General features: G+C 34.2%; 2 protein-coding genes across 2 annotated transcripts; both read left to right on the top strand.

Annotated features, from left to right (window-relative positions):
- Positions 1 to 5,204: 5,204 nt before the first annotated feature.
- Positions 5,205 to 7,600, top strand: LOC121752912 (transcription factor bHLH130-like). Its single transcript, XM_042148016.1, has 6 exons — positions 5,205 to 5,945; positions 6,067 to 6,218; positions 6,290 to 6,448; positions 6,528 to 6,593; positions 6,818 to 6,886; positions 6,987 to 7,600. Exons 1-6 carry the CDS (start codon positions 5,489 to 5,491, stop codon positions 7,041 to 7,043), a joined length of 960 nt encoding a protein of 319 aa, XP_042003950.1. The 5' UTR covers positions 5,205 to 5,488; the 3' UTR covers positions 7,044 to 7,600.
- Positions 7,601 to 15,522: 7,922 nt separating this feature from the next.
- On the top strand, positions 15,523 to 16,832 carry LOC121752905 (DNA damage-repair/toleration protein DRT100-like). The gene has a single exon (XM_042148004.1). It carries the CDS (start codon positions 15,616 to 15,618, stop codon positions 16,714 to 16,716), a length of 1,101 nt encoding a protein of 366 aa, XP_042003938.1. The 5' UTR covers positions 15,523 to 15,615; the 3' UTR covers positions 16,717 to 16,832.
- The last annotated feature ends 687 nt before the right edge of the window (positions 16,833 to 17,519 follow it).

Genomic DNA, 17,519 nt, shown 5'->3' with positions numbered 1-17,519 from the left:
TTTTCGGATAATTCGGATTGGTTTGATTCTCATTTTCACAAAATTGTTATTTTCAGTTTGGCGTGGTTTAATACAATTTGGCTCAAAAACTTAACCGAAAATTGAATACTCACCCCTAAGAGCAAATACTTCATGTCCATGATTAAATGTCTCATATTTGACCGGCATGAGTTTTAAGAAATTGTTTAACTTTATGTAGGAAAGTGGGTAGAAAAGTGAGTGGAATATGAGTCATGCATTTATATATTGGTTTTATAATAAAATGTGAGTGGAATGTAGGGTCAACTTACCAAATAGAGTAAAAGTGAAATGAGACATTTAATGGCGTACGGACGAAAAAGGAAAAATGAGGTACTTAATAGCGAACGGAGGGAGTACTTTATAGCCAGTTGTAATGGGACTAATTTGTAGATCTTGAATTGGTCCGGTCGAAGTGGGTTCGAAATTTTTTTGCCGAGAGTGATAGTTAGTGTCCACATATTGAATGATAGGAGGTAGATATAAGTGTTTTGGCACTTGTAAGAATCATTCAAACCATGATATAGCCGAGTAGATTGTCTGGATTGTCCATATTTATAGAGAAATAAATCAAATAATGGATTTTGGTATGAGTTATGTCTACGAAAGTGGTACTGAATGAGCCTCGAAGAATTGAATATGTATTTGTTGTTACATGACCAACTATAGGTCACTTGTTGCCGATTATGTGCCTGATATAGGAGTTGAGTTTGAACCTTCGAATATTGTTGGTTTTTTTTTCAGTAATGATTAATTGAAAGGAGGGCGGGTGGGACCCACTACAGAAAAATTGAAGTAACCCAAGATACGAAATCTGGTTGATTTTACATATGTTTTTTACAACTTTTGTATTTGTGGGCAAGAATCGAAAATTCGGCGATTCGTATCATCGAATTTATTTTCAATTTTTAGCATTATTTTGATTTAGGTGCATGAATGGCATCTTGATCAAATGTCTACCTGTGATGTAACATAATAACACTATGTTAATTATTAACCCCCTTTGGATTTGACTACTGGCCGATAAGTTCATGCTTAATTTCATTGATTACAGATAAGTTCATGCTTAATTTCATTGATTACACTAATTACCTGTTTCATTTACAAAAATAAGTACTACCTGTTTGCATTTACAAAAGAACTACCAGTTTATTTGCTTACAATTAATGGCGTGGGCTGAGGTAGTACTTGCAATTAATTTTTAATTCTATTTATAGCTAGTTTCATTTTATTGTACATTTAGAAAATTAGAAAAATTTTCAACTTTTGATTTTTATTTTATACTCCTTCAACCTCTTTTTAAATGAAGCAATTTTTGTACAATGTAAGATTTTCAGCAGCATTAATTTATCAGTTACATGAAAGGAGAATAAAATGAATAGCCGATGTTTTAGTTTTTAAGAAATTTGTCAATTAAAATGAGAAATTTTATAGCAGATATTAATATAAATTTTTTGGCAATCTAAACATTCGAATTCTCGTCGCTCACATGAGTCAACATCCATTAATCGCCAGCGATTTTGACATTCGGTCTAATGACAATTGATGGACCCGAGGAAATATGTTATATGTAGGTAGAACATCTAATATGTCTAAACCAATGAAAAGAAAGAGTAGATGAACTTGAGATGATCTTTGTAGTTTTGTAGGTAACTTATTGATGCATGCGGTGTTAGAATAATGGAGTTTCTCTACATACTACAATGATTATATATATCTACAAACCCTCTATAATACAAACTATACAAACTTTAATCCTACTCACTTAATACAATTAATCAACGGTTAATATAAGAGATTTTTCTAATGTCAACATTTCATACAAATCTATACACTCCGTTGACATCGAACAATCAGAATTTGTACACCCCCGTTGACATAATTTATACACCCTGTTGACATCAGCCCTCGTTGACAGAATTTGTACACTCCGTTGATATCAGCCCCCCGACGGAATTTGTACACTCCGTTGATATCAACCCCGTTGACATAATTTGTACACTCCGTTGACATCAGTTTGTATAGTTTGTATTATAGAGAGTTTGTATTTGATCACACCTATATATATATATATATACACCTATATATATATATATCACGGTTTAATAGTTTATCATAGTTCTCCTATTTATAAATTCAAACTACACGTTGGGTAAGGTTCATAATTTTTATGTAATTCAAGTTCAAAATCAATAGTAAGTTAAAGTTTGGAAAATTGATTAGTTTGACCATTAGAGAAAAGAGGGGACCCGCGGCCGGGGCCGACGGAGGCTAATTGAAACGGTGTCGAAGGCGCGTGCGTGAGATTGTGTCTCACTACTATTATGATTGTGATTGGTTTCTTTTCTAATAATGAGGAGCCACCGACAGTAATTATGCCTTAACTACCAAACTAAAAACGGTTAAAATAGTTATGTTTATGTAGTCTTCGTTTTATAAAGTCAAGCTTGGCCGAGTTCAAGGTGAATTTTTCAAGATATAAACAGTTATGTAATGATTATGATAGACTTGTAGCAAATTGGTTGATATGTTATATCTTACCGATTCTAATATCCTATGTCTGGTTGTGTAATTAATGTTCGTGTGAAGTTTTTTTGAGTAACTGAATTCTATTTCTTGACAAACTAGTCTTTTATGACGAGTTTCGGTGCTCGTCAACAAAAATTAGTCACCTTATATTTTTGGTAAGTTTCTCAGTGAATTTCATTCTACACTAATAACATCATCGATCACTTTTTTCTTTATGTCTCTTTTTATTTTACCACTTTTTTTTATTAAAACACATGTTGTCCACTAGCAAGACTATTGATCGTGGATATATTAGTACTTAATGAATAAAAAATAAATATATGACCTTCCAAAATGGGATAATTGTCTCATAATACAGAAATTTTATATTTTTTGGCACTATACTCATTTTTTTTCTAGCCTATAAAATACTATGAATTCACTTATTTTCTGTCTATGCACAGCAATTGAATTTCAACGTGGGCTTGTACTTCGGCTATGTTAGACTTGTGATTTAGAAGTTAAAATTTCAACGTGGGCTTTTACTTGGGCTAAAATATAACTTGAGCTCTTGATGAAAATTGGGTTTGTTCAATATTATTTTGAGCTAAATGGGCTTTCCAAGCCACATTTATTAGGTTGGTATATTTTGGTGTAGGTCCAAGTTTACCATATGAATACTTATCAAATATTTTGGAGTATATAATTAAGTCTCGTCAGTGTATTGAAAAGGTTCGAGTGCTCAATTCAATGATAATGGGATGTACAAATTAATTAATTAAACAATGGAGTTTGCGTAGTGAGATGCACTAATTCGTAATGTTTTAGCAATTAATAATGTTTTGTTGACTTTAATTGTGCAATTAACTACTGAATGAGCTGTAGATATGTGGGCCGACCTCGGCACGGCAATGTCATGCCAATTATATATATGAACACCAATTTAAAATTCAAGATGCCAATCTTTTCAAAATCTCCTTTGATTATTTTTTTTTGGTGACGAACTATTCGAAATCTATTTTTAACACTGAAGTAGATTGAATTGAATCTAACCCTTACTGTTAACACAAGTCATCATTATAAAGAATTCATCAAACTTTTAAGTATGTCGGTGGAGAGATTGATTATTTTGAGCTTTTCTTAACAACGTGTGAACATTTCACTAAACACATTTTGTTAGAACTCAAATTTTATTACCTTAGTACTCCATATTATCCTCGAGTTGACAAATTTACATAATACAGCTACGTCAGTGTGAGATAATATAATCATAATGCGTAACTAAGATTAAATCCCAATATTAGATGTAACGAAATTAAATTTTACTATTCATGTACAGCTTTATTGTAACCTAATAACAAGGTATATAAAATTATCAATTGTTCAAGTTTAATTATTTAGAAATAATTCAAATAAGTGTGTCTAATAAATGGCCAGTTTAATGTCTTAATTTTGTCAAATTATCACCACCTTATAGAAATGACTGGTTTTTAAAGCGGCAAGGCTACAAACTGAACAGTTTCCCCCATTAATCATAATGATGTTTGAAGAAAATAATTAATTAAAACGCACATCTTATACTATCATTCACCAAACTCAACACCTGTCCATTTATGATAGTACCATCTTCGTATGGACTACAAACAATAAATTATTATCCCCACTCATCGATACAAAATAAATTACTATTTTAAACTATAGTAAGAGAATATATTATAGGTATTATAAAGAAAGCACAGAGTAGGTCACTGTAAAGCTGTCGAAACAAAATCACCCTGCCCTAATTTCGGGCCGTGCTGGCCCTTCGTATTACTACTACGGCACATATGGCCCGACCCAGCCCGAATAATTCATTTGACTATAATATTTTACTAGTACATTTCATTGTTTTTTGAATACGAATAGATTTTTAATAAAGACTAAGTAGGCACGGCCAAGTCGGTGTAGTTCAAAAAAATATTAAGAACCTATCATGGTCGTTCGGTTGGTACATTTACTTGTGATTACATGTCATATCTATTTTTCTCTTGCTCGATTGACTTTTTTTCCAAAAGTTTTGCCCGTAACAATATATTTTGGTCCATTTTTACAGTGTCAATATTCATACATTGTATTTCATGATTAATCATATCAGTTCTACCTCTATGACTAATTTAATCCTGAAAAAATCCGATTTTACTCTATTCATACTCCCTCTGTCCCAAGGAAGATGACCCCTTCCTTGAGCAGCACGAGATTTTATGCAATATGATTTTGTGTGTCAGATGGAGAGATTAAAGTAAGAAAGAGAAAATAATGCAGAGATAAAAGGGTTTCTACTTTTAGTAATGGGTAATCTTAAATGAGATAAAAGAGAATATTATATTATCTTGTCTAACAAATCGAACGTAAGATAAATAGATCATATATTTGCATATGACTACCTTTTTAGTATCCTAGATTCATAATCTAGAAAGTCCGGGAAAGAGTTAAGGCATATCGCATAAAACACTTAAGCTATGATGATATGACACCTTTTTATCTAACCTACCAAATAGTATATCAAGTACGCATACCATAGAATATTGATCTCGCTTGATCAACATAAAATATCTTGCTATTTTATCTAGACTTTGTTGTCTAGGACAGCAAACAAGGTCCAAAAATCAACACATCATTAAAAAAGAGAGAAAAATCAAAAGCTATTAAATGCCAAAATGTTTTCTAGAATTGTTTTCCACCTAAAGTCCGAGATCCCTGGTGTCCACGCCTTCCCATTGGCCACGCCATTTTTCAACTCTCTCTTCTCACTTCAACTCCTACTCTATCAACAAATTCCATCTCCATTCTTTGAGCTCAAATCTTGGAGCACTTTTTTTGTTTGGGGGGTAAAAAAGCTCTCTTTTAAAAAGGATCAAAGTTGATAGATTCCTATTCACACTACCCCTCAAATCTTCAATAATCAATTTCCAAATTGAATTTGATGAATCAATTCGAGCAAAACACGCAGATGGGCTCGGGGCTGACCCGATACAGGTCGGCCCCGAGCTCGTATCTGACTAGCCTTCTGAGCTCCGAAGGCGGATTCGGAGAAGAAGACTTCGCCGAGCTCTTCAACCCTCGAGCCTCCAGCCCTGAGACGCAGGTCATCTTCTCCAGGTTCATGAACAGCACTGGCGCCGCCGCCACCCCTCCTCTCCCGCCGAGAAAGCCCGAGAATGATGACTTTATTCAACCCCCGCCGCAGAAGCTGCAGAGGCACCACAGCAACGATTACTCCTCCGCATCTCAGATGATATTTCCGACCACCCACAATTCCGACGCCGACGCCTCTTACGGAAAACCGTTTCCGCCGCAGATCAAGATGGAAGGCGGCGGCTCCCTCATTCGCCACAGCAGTTCTCCGGCTGGCCTCTTCGCCAACATAAACTTCGAAAATGGTAATTTTTCTTTCCTCTAATTTAATCATCTGTTTGAGGGGAGAATTGTTGGATTTCAATTGAGATTGCATGATGAACGCTCACAATTTCATTTTTTTTTTACTTTCTGCAAAACCTACAGAGTTCAAACCAATGAACTACACTTCTTCTCCGGCGATGAACTCGATTTCAGAAATCGAGAGCAAAGGCAATGCAGACGATGATGTCGACTTCATCACTGGTTTACCTTGGGATGGTTCGCCACTCTTGTCTGATTCTTACCTAAACGATCAGGTCTTGTCTTAATTAATTCATTAATTAATTCACCCCATGCTTGAATCTGACGATGGGGAAAACACTTGCAGAAGAAGGAAGCAGGAAATAATCGGCCGAAGACGACTCTCTTGTCTCATCACCTGAGCTTGCCTAAAGCGGCAATGGAGAAGCTTCTGGAAGATTCGGTTCCTTGCAAGATCAGAGCCAAGAGGGGCTGTGCTACTCATCCTCGGAGCATTGCTGAAAGGGTACTGATTTGGAAAATTAATCGACATATTCGGATTCGATAGAAGATGAAGCTTCTAAGATGTAATGATCTTGTTTCAGGTTAGAAGAACTAAGATCAGTGAGCGGATGAGGAAGCTTCAAGAACTCGTGCCCAATATGGAGAAGGTGATGATGCTTTTCTTACCTTCATATGCATAATGTCGTGTAATAGTTTAAGCGTCTTACCAATTGATTTGCACTTCATCGCTGGCCAGTTAGGACTGAATAGATGAGTTATAATGTTAAGGTAGTCCATAATTTAGAATTTTAAAACATTATAAGTTCGTAATCGAAATTTTAATATACTTGGTGTGTTAATTATAGATAGCTAACTACGTTCGATTTTGTAGCAAACGAATACATCGGATATGCTGGACTTGGCTGTTGATTACATAAAGGATCTTCAGAGACAAGTGAAGGTGTGTCATCCATCTCCCTTGTAACACAAATTTCACTCTCAACTCTACCTTCTTTGCATTGCATTGACTCTCTCTCGATCGATCGATGTTCAATTGTTAGACGCTTTCGGGTAATCAAGCCAAGTGTAGCTGCTCAGCTAGATCAAATGGCTACTGATGTTGCAAGATGATGAAGGTGAAAAAGCCAAGTTCAGTGTCAGTATATATGTTCTATCAGATTGTAAGTCTCTTGATGTTTTCTCTTCCTTAGGTTGATCAACTTAATCAATGTTTCTTTTTTATTTTTGTTTTGAGGTTGAGGTTCAATTAGATTGAGCTCCTTGTCACATACTCCTATTTTAGAAGAAAGACATGTACAAAATTGTCGATTTGGATAAAAAGAAATGGGTACTTATCTAGCTATCTTTGATTTTTAGAAAAAAAAAAAGAGCTTTTCTGGTCACTTTTATTATTAAAGATTAAATATGCGAGAGTCATAACTGCACTTTGATTATCCAAAATGACTCTCCAAATACTAATGGGGTTTTAATAATAAAAGTATGTTTTTCCATTATGATAGCTAGAAAAGGTATTTTTATTATCCAAATTGGCAAATCTTGTGCATTCCCACTTCTTAAATTGGTAAATTGTTATGTTAGGTGAAGTCTATACAAATTCTTCTAAATAAAATGAGTTGAATTACCTGTTGAAGTTGAAGTTTTGGTGAGAAGTAAATGCAACCTATTTGGAAAGGGTAATAATAGCTAATGAAAAGTAAAAATTCCTAATGAAGGAGATTATATTTGGAATATTTACAAAATCACCTTTGGCAATCCATTAATTAACTGACAATTGGTACCCCACTGAGGAAAAAGATGGTAGTGATGTCCATAAAAACTTCTCTAAAAAAGCACTCTCTAGGTGTCCGTTTATGTTTAGTTAGTAGTCTACTTTTGTTAACTTAATCGATTCCCACCTAATGTCGGATCTAGACGGGGTCGGGGATCGACTGATCCCATTTTTCATCTATTAGAATCGAAAACTCAAATATACCTAATGTCGGATCTAGACGGGGTCGGGGATCGACTGATCCCATTTTTCATCTATTAGAATCGAAAACTCAATTATATTTGATTTTTTGAGCTGTCTTTAATTCTATGATGTAATCTAATCTAGTCGAGTTTCACTTCATTCTTTGTCTGCCATTCATTTATTATTACAATGATTATAGCATTGCCCCTACCTTTTTTAGATGACATTTTTCACATTGAATCTAACCATCCATTTTCAACACCAAACCAAATTGTAAAAATAAGATTTTTTTTCCTTCTTAAGGAAAGCACTCTATTGCTTCCCTACGCATGTATGCCTACATAATAACTTCCTCATTTTTAACTTTCTTTAAAATTCATCCACTTTAATGCTCTCTCCCAATCCTCTCTATAGATGGCCCCTACAAGGTAACTAGGGTGATGCTTTCTTTGAGCTGTATTCCACTACCACAATCCATTTCCACACATGTTGCCATTTATAGCAAGTTTTCATGTTCATTCTTCCTTTTCACTATGCACTAAATCTTGTCCTCTTCCATTCATGAGTATTGATAATCGATTCCTTTGTAAAGGAATTGCTCACGCTTTACTTTAAAATGGTTGGTTCCCAAGTATTCTACTCATGATGGAGTAGGTTTATTCTCTTTTAAATGATGGTTCTTTGAGTTAAAGAATATTCACAATTGTCGGCAAACACAATAATGTTTTCTTTTGTTTTAATATTGTGATCATGATTGTTGGAATTGAACTTGTGGTGAAATAAAAGTAGTTTGTCTTGCATCGGTTTTTTTTCATCAAAGTGTATAAGTTTCTCAACCGATTTTAAGAATCATAGTGGGTTTTAATATACGATTACATCCAATATTAGCTTTCACATATGAATGTGTAAATTGTACTATAGTCTCAATTTTGAAGTTCTTTTTATAGGACTTGAATTTTCATGAAAGTTATAGAAATAGCCACTTTTATAAATTTGAAAAAAATGCCCTGAATTTTAATGGAAATTGTAAAAAAAAGGAACCAACTCTAAGAATATAAAAAGTTCATCTATGAGCAACGATGATCAAAGATCTTCAAATCGTTTTGAGGCAAACTGCAATCATGTCTTGGTAGAGGGAATTTAAATTTATGCGGGGTTGGGGAGTTTTTTTTTTTTTGTACATATTAAATACGTTTGAATTAGTTGAAGATTTATTGACATGTTTTATGAACTTTTGTATTTTTTAAGTAGAGCCTCCCGATTTTACACCTTTTCATGATTATCCAACACATATTCTGGAATTATCTCAATCACTAGAAAGATGGAGTATGTGTATGAAACAAAAATCAGACAAAGGTAAACAACAACGAAACTATCTTCTAATAAAATAAGTAGGGCTTGTAGAACCATTATTCCACATGCAAATTAGTTTCAACAATCATCATGTGTGTGGAGGCTTTAAAATGGTTGATGTTTCCGTTATAAACTGTTTATATGTCAATAAATTATTTATGTAAATTATATGCACCAAAAGTAAAATTGGTGACATCAAAATTGTTGTCTGATGTTTGACTTTTTTTATTTAGGAATAAGGACCAGATCAAATTTGAACTCTAAACTATTTTTTTTATTAGTATTATGATTTATGTGATATAAGAAGCAATATATAGAATTTTATAAAAAAAATTATTGATTAGTATTATGACTAACATAGAATTTTATAAAAAAATTATTCATTATGTTAACATGTAAAACTACAGATTTCCTTCATCGATAATTGAATATTTTTATAAAAGTATTTTATAGTTTTTGATCAGAATGAGCCAATGTCACGGTTTATTGAATTAAAAAATAGTTGTGGGCCCAACATTGCTCCCCAATTATTGTGGGCCGATTCATTAAATGGGGCGAGAATCTGGGTCATAGCTGTAGTGAAATTTGATAAATCTGAAAATATTTTATCTTCGTCCATTGTCAATCGTTTTGATAATATCATATACGAATTTTTATAAAAAAATTGATAAAATAAGAGAATTAAATAGAAAAATAATTGTAAATATTACCAATGAAAATGAAAGCACGTTATTAATGAAAAAATTACCAAAAATATAAAGTTATGAAGAACTAAAAAGGAAAAATTTACTAGGTGGCGTTCAGTTTCTATGACTAATATCATGAGACAATCCATCTAGGATTAACTTGTGGGATTATTTTAGTTGGAGGGGGAGGCAATGACTAATTATCATGAGACTATCCATCTATGATTAAGTTGAAGGGTTCAATCTTATGAACCAAACATGATATATATTTAATCATGAGATTTAATCTTGCTAGTATATTAATTATAGACGGTGACAGTAATTAACCGAGGAAATGGACTTCATCCTCAATTTAACAGTTGTATTTTTATTTATTTTTTTGGTCAAAATATATGAATTTTTCCGGTTTTTACGTGAGTGGTAACCTGTCAATTATGAATAAAAAAATATGTCAATAATAGTAGTATATAATTAAAATCCTCTTGATGCACCAAACATGGGAAATGGGACAGAGTTCGGATTATTGTCGGAATCGTATTTATTGAAAGATAGAGTTTATGCCAACTTGATCGATAAAACCAGGATTTTATTTTACTCTCTTCGTTCGGCAAATACGTGCCTCGCTGTGAATTTAAAAAAGTCTGAAGAAACGTGAGTATAAACGTAAATATAGTGTTTGTTCACTCTTATAGTAAAATAAAATATAAATAAAATACGTGAGTGCACTACGAGAACTACTAATTAAAAAAGGTGAAAATTAAATACAGTAAGCTATACTCCCTCCGTTCCGCGATAGTTGAGTCATTTCATTTTCTGCACTTATTTTAGAAAAATGATAAAAAATAGTGTGGAGAAAAAATAAAGTAAGAGAGAATAATGTAGTTAATACTCTTATCTACCTTAATTTATCACTTATTTTACTTTCTCTCTATTTTAACTATTTATTATCATTTTTTTTTCAAAACGAGTGCAGAAAATAAAATGACTCAACTACCGCGGAACGAAGGGAGTATAATGGAAAGCAAATCGAAATTAAAAGAATAGGGCATATATCGCTTATTATCGCCGGACCAAGAAAGTATTTGCTTAGCATCGAAAATAATTATTATAAGAGTGAACATCGAACATCTTTTCTGATCCACGAACTTTGCCAATGTATCATTTTTGGTTTGTAACGTTTTAAAATAGCTTTTGAGGTCCATAAACTTCAATTGAATAACATATGAGTTACTTTTTCACTGTTTCAAAAATATTTGGATGAAAATACCCTCAAGGTCATGAAGGACAATTCAGTCTATTTACTTTCTTTTCTCCACTAAAATATTTAATTTATCTCTCTTTCTTTCTTCTTCCCCCTAATCGAAAGTAAGTCTTAAAAAACGTGAACCTGAAGAAAGAAAGAGGGAAGAAGAAAGAGAGATAAATTAAAGATTTTATTCAAGAAGAGAGAGTAAATAGACAGAATTGCCCCTCATGGCCTTGAGGGTATTTTCGCCAAATTTTGTTTTCGAAAAACAATGAAAAAGTAGCTCATATGATATTAAATCGAAGCTTATGGACCTTAAATGTTATTTTAAAACGTTACAGACCAAAAATGATACATTGACAAAGTTCGCAGACAAAAAAAGATGTTCCCTCTAATAGACAGAATTGCCCCTCATGGCATTGAGTTGAGGATATTTTCACCCATTTTTTTAAACGATGAAAAAGTAGCTCATATGATATTAAATCGAATTTTATGGACGTTAAATGCCATTTTGAAACGTTACGGACCATAAATGATACCTTGACAAAGTTCGCAGACCAAAAAAAGATGTTCCCTATTATTTTAATTGTACATACATGTTTAAGTCGTCCATAGGTTTATTCCCGTATAATTGTCATATCAAACAGTGGCAGATCCAGGGGTCAAGAGGGGGCGACCGACCCTCCCCGGAAACCCTCTACCATGGACCCGGACATGAATTTTCCATTGTCGCCCCTTCAATAGCTTCCGACATCGCCTCTCCCCTTCGTTAGCTTTTGACAAAAAAAATTTCGCTCCTCCGTATTAGGATCCTGAATTATATAGGACAATATATAGCAAATTTTGTTGAATATCAAATACTCCCTCCGTCCGCGAATATGAGTCTCATTCCTATCCGGCATGGGTTTTAAGAAATGTTAAGAAAAGTTAGTGAAAGAAAGTTAGTGGAATATAAGTTCCACTTGTATATATTAGTTTTAAATGATATGTGAGTTGAGTGAGTTAGTGGAATGTGGGGCATCTTTACCCTTCATAGTAATTATGAACCGGAACACCTATTCGTGGACGGATCAAAATTGAAAAATTGAACTCTTATTCGCGGACATAGGGAGTATAATCTTATTTAAGTTAGATCGCGCGGAACAATCACAAATAATGTTAAATCTCACTATTACTAATAGTACCAGTTTTTAAATTCGTGGGACAAGCTAGAATTCTTCAATCGCAATCTGCTAAAGAAAATAATAGTGGCTGCCCAATTTTGTAGTTACACAAAATGTTGAATGTGAATTTTGGCAGCTAGTAGTATAAGAATAGTGAGATGACAATTAGTCACTTCTACTGTCATTATGATTGTTGATAATTCATAGGAGTATCCATAACAAGACCAATTAAATTCATTTCTCGTTCGCCTTTCAATTGAATTTATTTCATAAAATTGCGCCAGCAGTCTAAGATCGTCATTGCATTTGCTATTTTATTTCAAATTTAATTCTCTAGTCCTAATAGAGTATATACTTTCAAGATCCGTTTGATAAAGTAGATGAGTTCAAGATAAATAAATTATCTTGGTTTAAGACTTATTTAGTAGAACATTTAAGTTAGCATGGAAGCACTAACAAACTAAATCAAGATTAAGTTTATGTATATTAAGTTAGCATATTTTACTTAAGTATTGAGTTGGCCTAAATGGTAGAGTGATTGAGTTAGTATGTTCATTTTTCAATAAAAATACTCTTTTCGATTCTGCATTCAACAAATGACAAAATGCATTCAATCAAAAGCCATAATAGATTACTCTCTCTCATCTGAGTCATTCCTAAAAGCCATTTATTAAAATGCTACAATCAATATCTTCAAATTCCTCCAAAAACTAATAATTCAATATCTTCAGATCAATCATGTGCACATTTATTTTGGGAGGCAGCCAAAAACGGTGGACCTCTTCAATTAATTGTGAAAATAAATAAACGAATTCAATCATGTTACTCATTTCCAACTCAAATCCTACTTTGCTTTCCTTTTTCTTATTAGGTTTTGATAATTGACTCAATAGAAGAGAAACGTTTTACTAATTTGGATGTGTTTCATCGTCAATCAACTACTACTTGCTTCGTAATATTACCTTGGTTAGGAGACAATCAAAATGTTAAAAAGTCGAAACCTTATTTTAGAGCATGTCTAGACTCGATTTTTTAGCATGATTTTGATTATCAACGTGTGATAAGGATTAAATAATTAATTGTTTAATCTCAGGTAATTAAAATACAATAATACACAGGAATATTAATAAACAATACCTTGAATCTGGACGATTAATTGATACGTGGCAAAACATCCTCCATTTCCTCTCCTTTTCCATATGCTGCAGTTGTTACTAGGAATTGAAGTCTAGTTAGCACTAACCACTAATTTCAAATATCACTATCGACCGACAAGTGAGACTGTGAGAGCATCTACGATCAAAGCTCCATTGCGCTTCCCGGACCGAGGTCCGGGACGCGGGAAGGGAGTTCACACAAAAAGAAAAATCAGGAAGTTGTATCGATCCATTTTTTTATATTTTATGAATAGTATTATTTATTTATATGAAAAATGAATATATCTTTTTTATTATTATTCTTATATGATAATCTGAAAAAAAAAATTGTGGAAAAGGGGTTTTATATCTTGACTAGTAAACCCATAGACCATATTGATTACAAAAGTATTTATTTTTTAAATATGTTATATCTATTTCAGTACGCGGTCCTTTAGCATACCTTTTCAAAAAAAGTGCTTGAGAATATAAAATTATACTTTTATAGTTATAAATATATTATTAAAATTAATTTAAATTCACAGTACGTAAAATAATTTGCCGTATCAATCTTACACTAGTTTTGTAGTAGTAATAGTTTTTGTTCATGAATCTTTCTAATTGTAGGAAAAGAAGTTGTGGTCTCACATGGGAGTGATCCAATGGAGAAGCATTTGACCCCATCAATCTTTATAAAAAGTTACTATATAAGTGTTTATCCAACTTTTTTATTTTTAAAAATATCCAATTTTTTGATAATTTTTCATGTGAAAAGGAACTACTCTCATTTTCTTAATATTTTTTCCAAAAAGTTTTGAAAAAAAAAACGGATCCAATTCGACTATTAGAAGATCCGTTAGAGCATCTCCAAGGAAAAAGGTAAATTGAGAAGGTATATTTCTAATTTACCTTCTTAAAAAGGTAATTATGTCTTCTTAGAAAATAATGAACTCCAAGAAAAGAAGGTAAATTAAAAAGGCAAATAAATAAATAACTTTTTACCTTTTGTAGCAAGAAGGGGTAAATATACATTTTCAAAATGAAAAAATGTATAATATCTCCTCAAATACCCTTTCCATTGGAGCATGCAATTTTATGAAAAAGAAGTAAATATGATAGTTATTTCTCTTTATCTCCATTTACTCTTTTCATTGGAGATGCTCTTATTAATCAACCTATATATTTATTATAATTGAGATAATAATGACTTATTTTTGCATAAAAATATGTTTTCCTTTAATTAACATCAATTGGCTCATGAGGTTTTGATACATGCCAATAAGATAAATTCACTATTAAAAGGTACAGAGTATTTTATTCGTGAATTGTAGTAAAGAGATTTAATTGGCTGTTATGTACGTGAATTGCGAATTTAAATTACTAGCACGGATAATGTCGACTTGATAAGAACACATACCAAATTACTAAAATAGTGTGAAATTTTATCATATTTTGAAGACATGATAATTTAAGTTGATTTCGTGTATCCTATTAATAATAGTTATAAATATCACTAGTATTACTATTTCTTATTTTTAATTTTTTGTTAGGAGTAGTACTTTATATGAGCTGTGAATCTGTGATTGTTTCTCGCTTTCATGTGCCGTCTCCTTTCATTCCATGCCTATATCACCAATCTGCAAGTTCGTTATGCATTCATTATTTGCTTTTCTTGTCACATTGCCTGAATCGTTCTTGTTATTATCATATGTTGTCAAGTTCAATAGTTCATACTCATATAATGATGTGTTAGCATGAATTTGATCGTGTTGTATCCATAACCGCATTTAAGTTTATACGAGTTTGTGTTCGTTTCAAAATTTTCTTGCCAAACCTATCTGAATTTAGCTTTAATAATTAGTCAATTTTATGGAGTCTACTTGAAAATTTACTCTTCCAACAATACGTCACGGCACGCTACTTCATTCAGCCAATCTTATCTCCAAACCATGTTGACCTGTATACCCTTAATCAAACACGACACGTGGAAGGGTAATACCGTCATTTCATAGAACCACACTATTTAACGTGCATGCTCTCACTGAACAAGTAAGTAGCCCAACTCTCACATGCAAACCTCTGTCACAAACCTCAACTTCTAGAGAGAGACAGACTCAGACTCACCTCACCGCCGATGGCCACCGCCGCCTTCTTTTCCTTCTCCGCCATCCTTCTCCTCTCTCTAACCCTCCCCTCCAATGCCTGCCTCCCCTCCGACCGCGTTGCCCTCCTCTACTTCAAATCCACCCTCATCGAGCGCCACTTAGGCATCTTCCGCACGTGGCGCGGCACCGACTGCTGCCGCCGCTGGTACGGCGTCAGCTGCGACCCTGAGACCCACCGCGTCGCCGACATCAACCTCCGCGGCGAATCGGAGGATCCTATATTCGAAAAAGCCAACCGCACGGGCTACATGATTGGCCACATCTCCCCCGCCGTCTGCCGACTCACGCGCCTCTCCAGCCTCACAATCGCCGATTGGAAAGGCATCTCCGGCCCCATCCCCTCCTGCATCACCTCCCTCCCCTTCCTCCGCATCCTCGACCTCGTCGGCAACAAGTTCACCGGCCCCATCCCCGCCGACATCGGCCGCCTCAGCCGCCTCACCGTCCTCAACGTCGCCGATAACCAGATCTCCGGCTACATCCCCCGCTCCCTCACCAATCTCTCCTCCCTGATGCATCTCGACATCCGCAGCAACCAGATCTCCGGCACAATTCCGAGAAATTTCGGAAAATTAAGAATGCTCAGCCGCGCATTGCTCAGCAAAAACAAGCTCACCGGCGCAATTCCGGCGTCGATTTCCTACATCTACCGCCTCTCAGATCTGGATCTGTCTCTCAACCAGCTCTCCGGCCCGATCCCCGCCGCGCTCGGCAAAATGGCGGTTCTCGCAACTCTAAATCTGGACGGCAACAAAATGTCCGGCCAGATTCCGACGACGCTGATCAATTCGGGAATTAGCATACTGAATCTGAGCAGGAACGCTTTGGAAGGCTACATTCCGGATGCGTTCGGGCCGAGATCGTACTTCACGGTGCTGGATTTGTCGTACAACAATCTGAGAGGGAGGATTCCGAAATCGATATCGACGGCGACGTTCGTCGGGCATCTCGACGTCAGCCATAACCACCTCTGTGGGCCGATACCGGTGGGGGCTCCGTTTGATCACCTCGAAGCGTCGTCGTTTACCTACAATGATTGCCTATGCGGGAAGCCGCTTCGAGCTTGCTAGTTTGAATTGTATGTTTCTGTCGTCGTTTCATTATTATTGTATTATTAAATATATATATAATAAGTGTATATTCCTAATTTTTCATTAAATATACTCATAATAAGAAATTACTACTAGATTACAATAATGTTTTGTAAACAATTTCAATTCCCCTTATTTTACAGATCAATTATTCCATTTCCACATAAACTTTGAAGCTAATCTACTATCTACATGCATAACTTAACTTTGATAAATGAGATAAATTATTACTAATAAAATCGGCCTATTCACCACATATTTTGTGTACTTGCATACTCATTTAATATATCCAACTTGTGTGGAACATTTCAAGTAATAATATAGCATGTCCGTTAGAACTTAGAAGTATAATAATTACTACTACTATAGTTAGTGCACACATTCCCATGCATATATTACTTCCCTATCTTCAATTTGTAACGGTCATAGGCGTATTATTCTTTTTGCACCACCATTTCAAAAAATATTGTAAAATGTACCAGTACAATTGTTTAATTTTGCAGGTGATTTCTTTGTAAGATTATTCTTCATTTTTCAATCAAAACCGACTAAGCAAATGTCTTGATACATATTTGATGAATCCGCGAATTTCTGATGTTAGTAAATGCTGGTAGAGAATAAAGACTACGACACAATGAATTTACGTGGTTCGATTTACTGAGGTAAATCTACGTCCACGGGAAGAAAAGAGGGCAGAGTTGTATTGCTTGATCTGTTTTCTACAGCTTACAATACAGACTTGCTATTTTATCTTTTATCTCTAGAGAGCTTAACAGAACTTA

This window comes from Salvia splendens, chromosome 1 (assembly GCF_004379255.2).
Source record: "Salvia splendens isolate huo1 chromosome 1, SspV2, whole genome shotgun sequence".
In the NCBI taxonomy this organism is placed as follows: Eukaryota; Viridiplantae; Streptophyta; class Magnoliopsida; order Lamiales; family Lamiaceae; genus Salvia; species Salvia splendens.
The sequence above is the reverse complement of the archived record's forward strand: the minus strand, read 5'-3'. Positions and strand labels throughout refer to the sequence as shown.

Coding starts and splice junctions, on each gene's coding strand:
- LOC121752912 (XM_042148016.1), top strand. CDS start 5,489: ATGAATCAATTCGAGCAAAACACGCAGATGGGCTCGGGGCTGACCCGA. Junction 6,219..6,289: donor ATTCTTACCTAAACGATCAG/GTCTTGTCTTAA, acceptor AAACACTTGCAG/AAGAAGGAAGCAGGAAATAA. Junction 6,594..6,817: donor TCGTGCCCAATATGGAGAAG/GTGATGATGCTT, acceptor TCGATTTTGTAG/CAAACGAATACATCGGATAT.
- LOC121752905 (XM_042148004.1), top strand. CDS start 15,616: ATGGCCACCGCCGCCTTCTTTTCCTTCTCCGCCATCCTTCTCCTCTCT.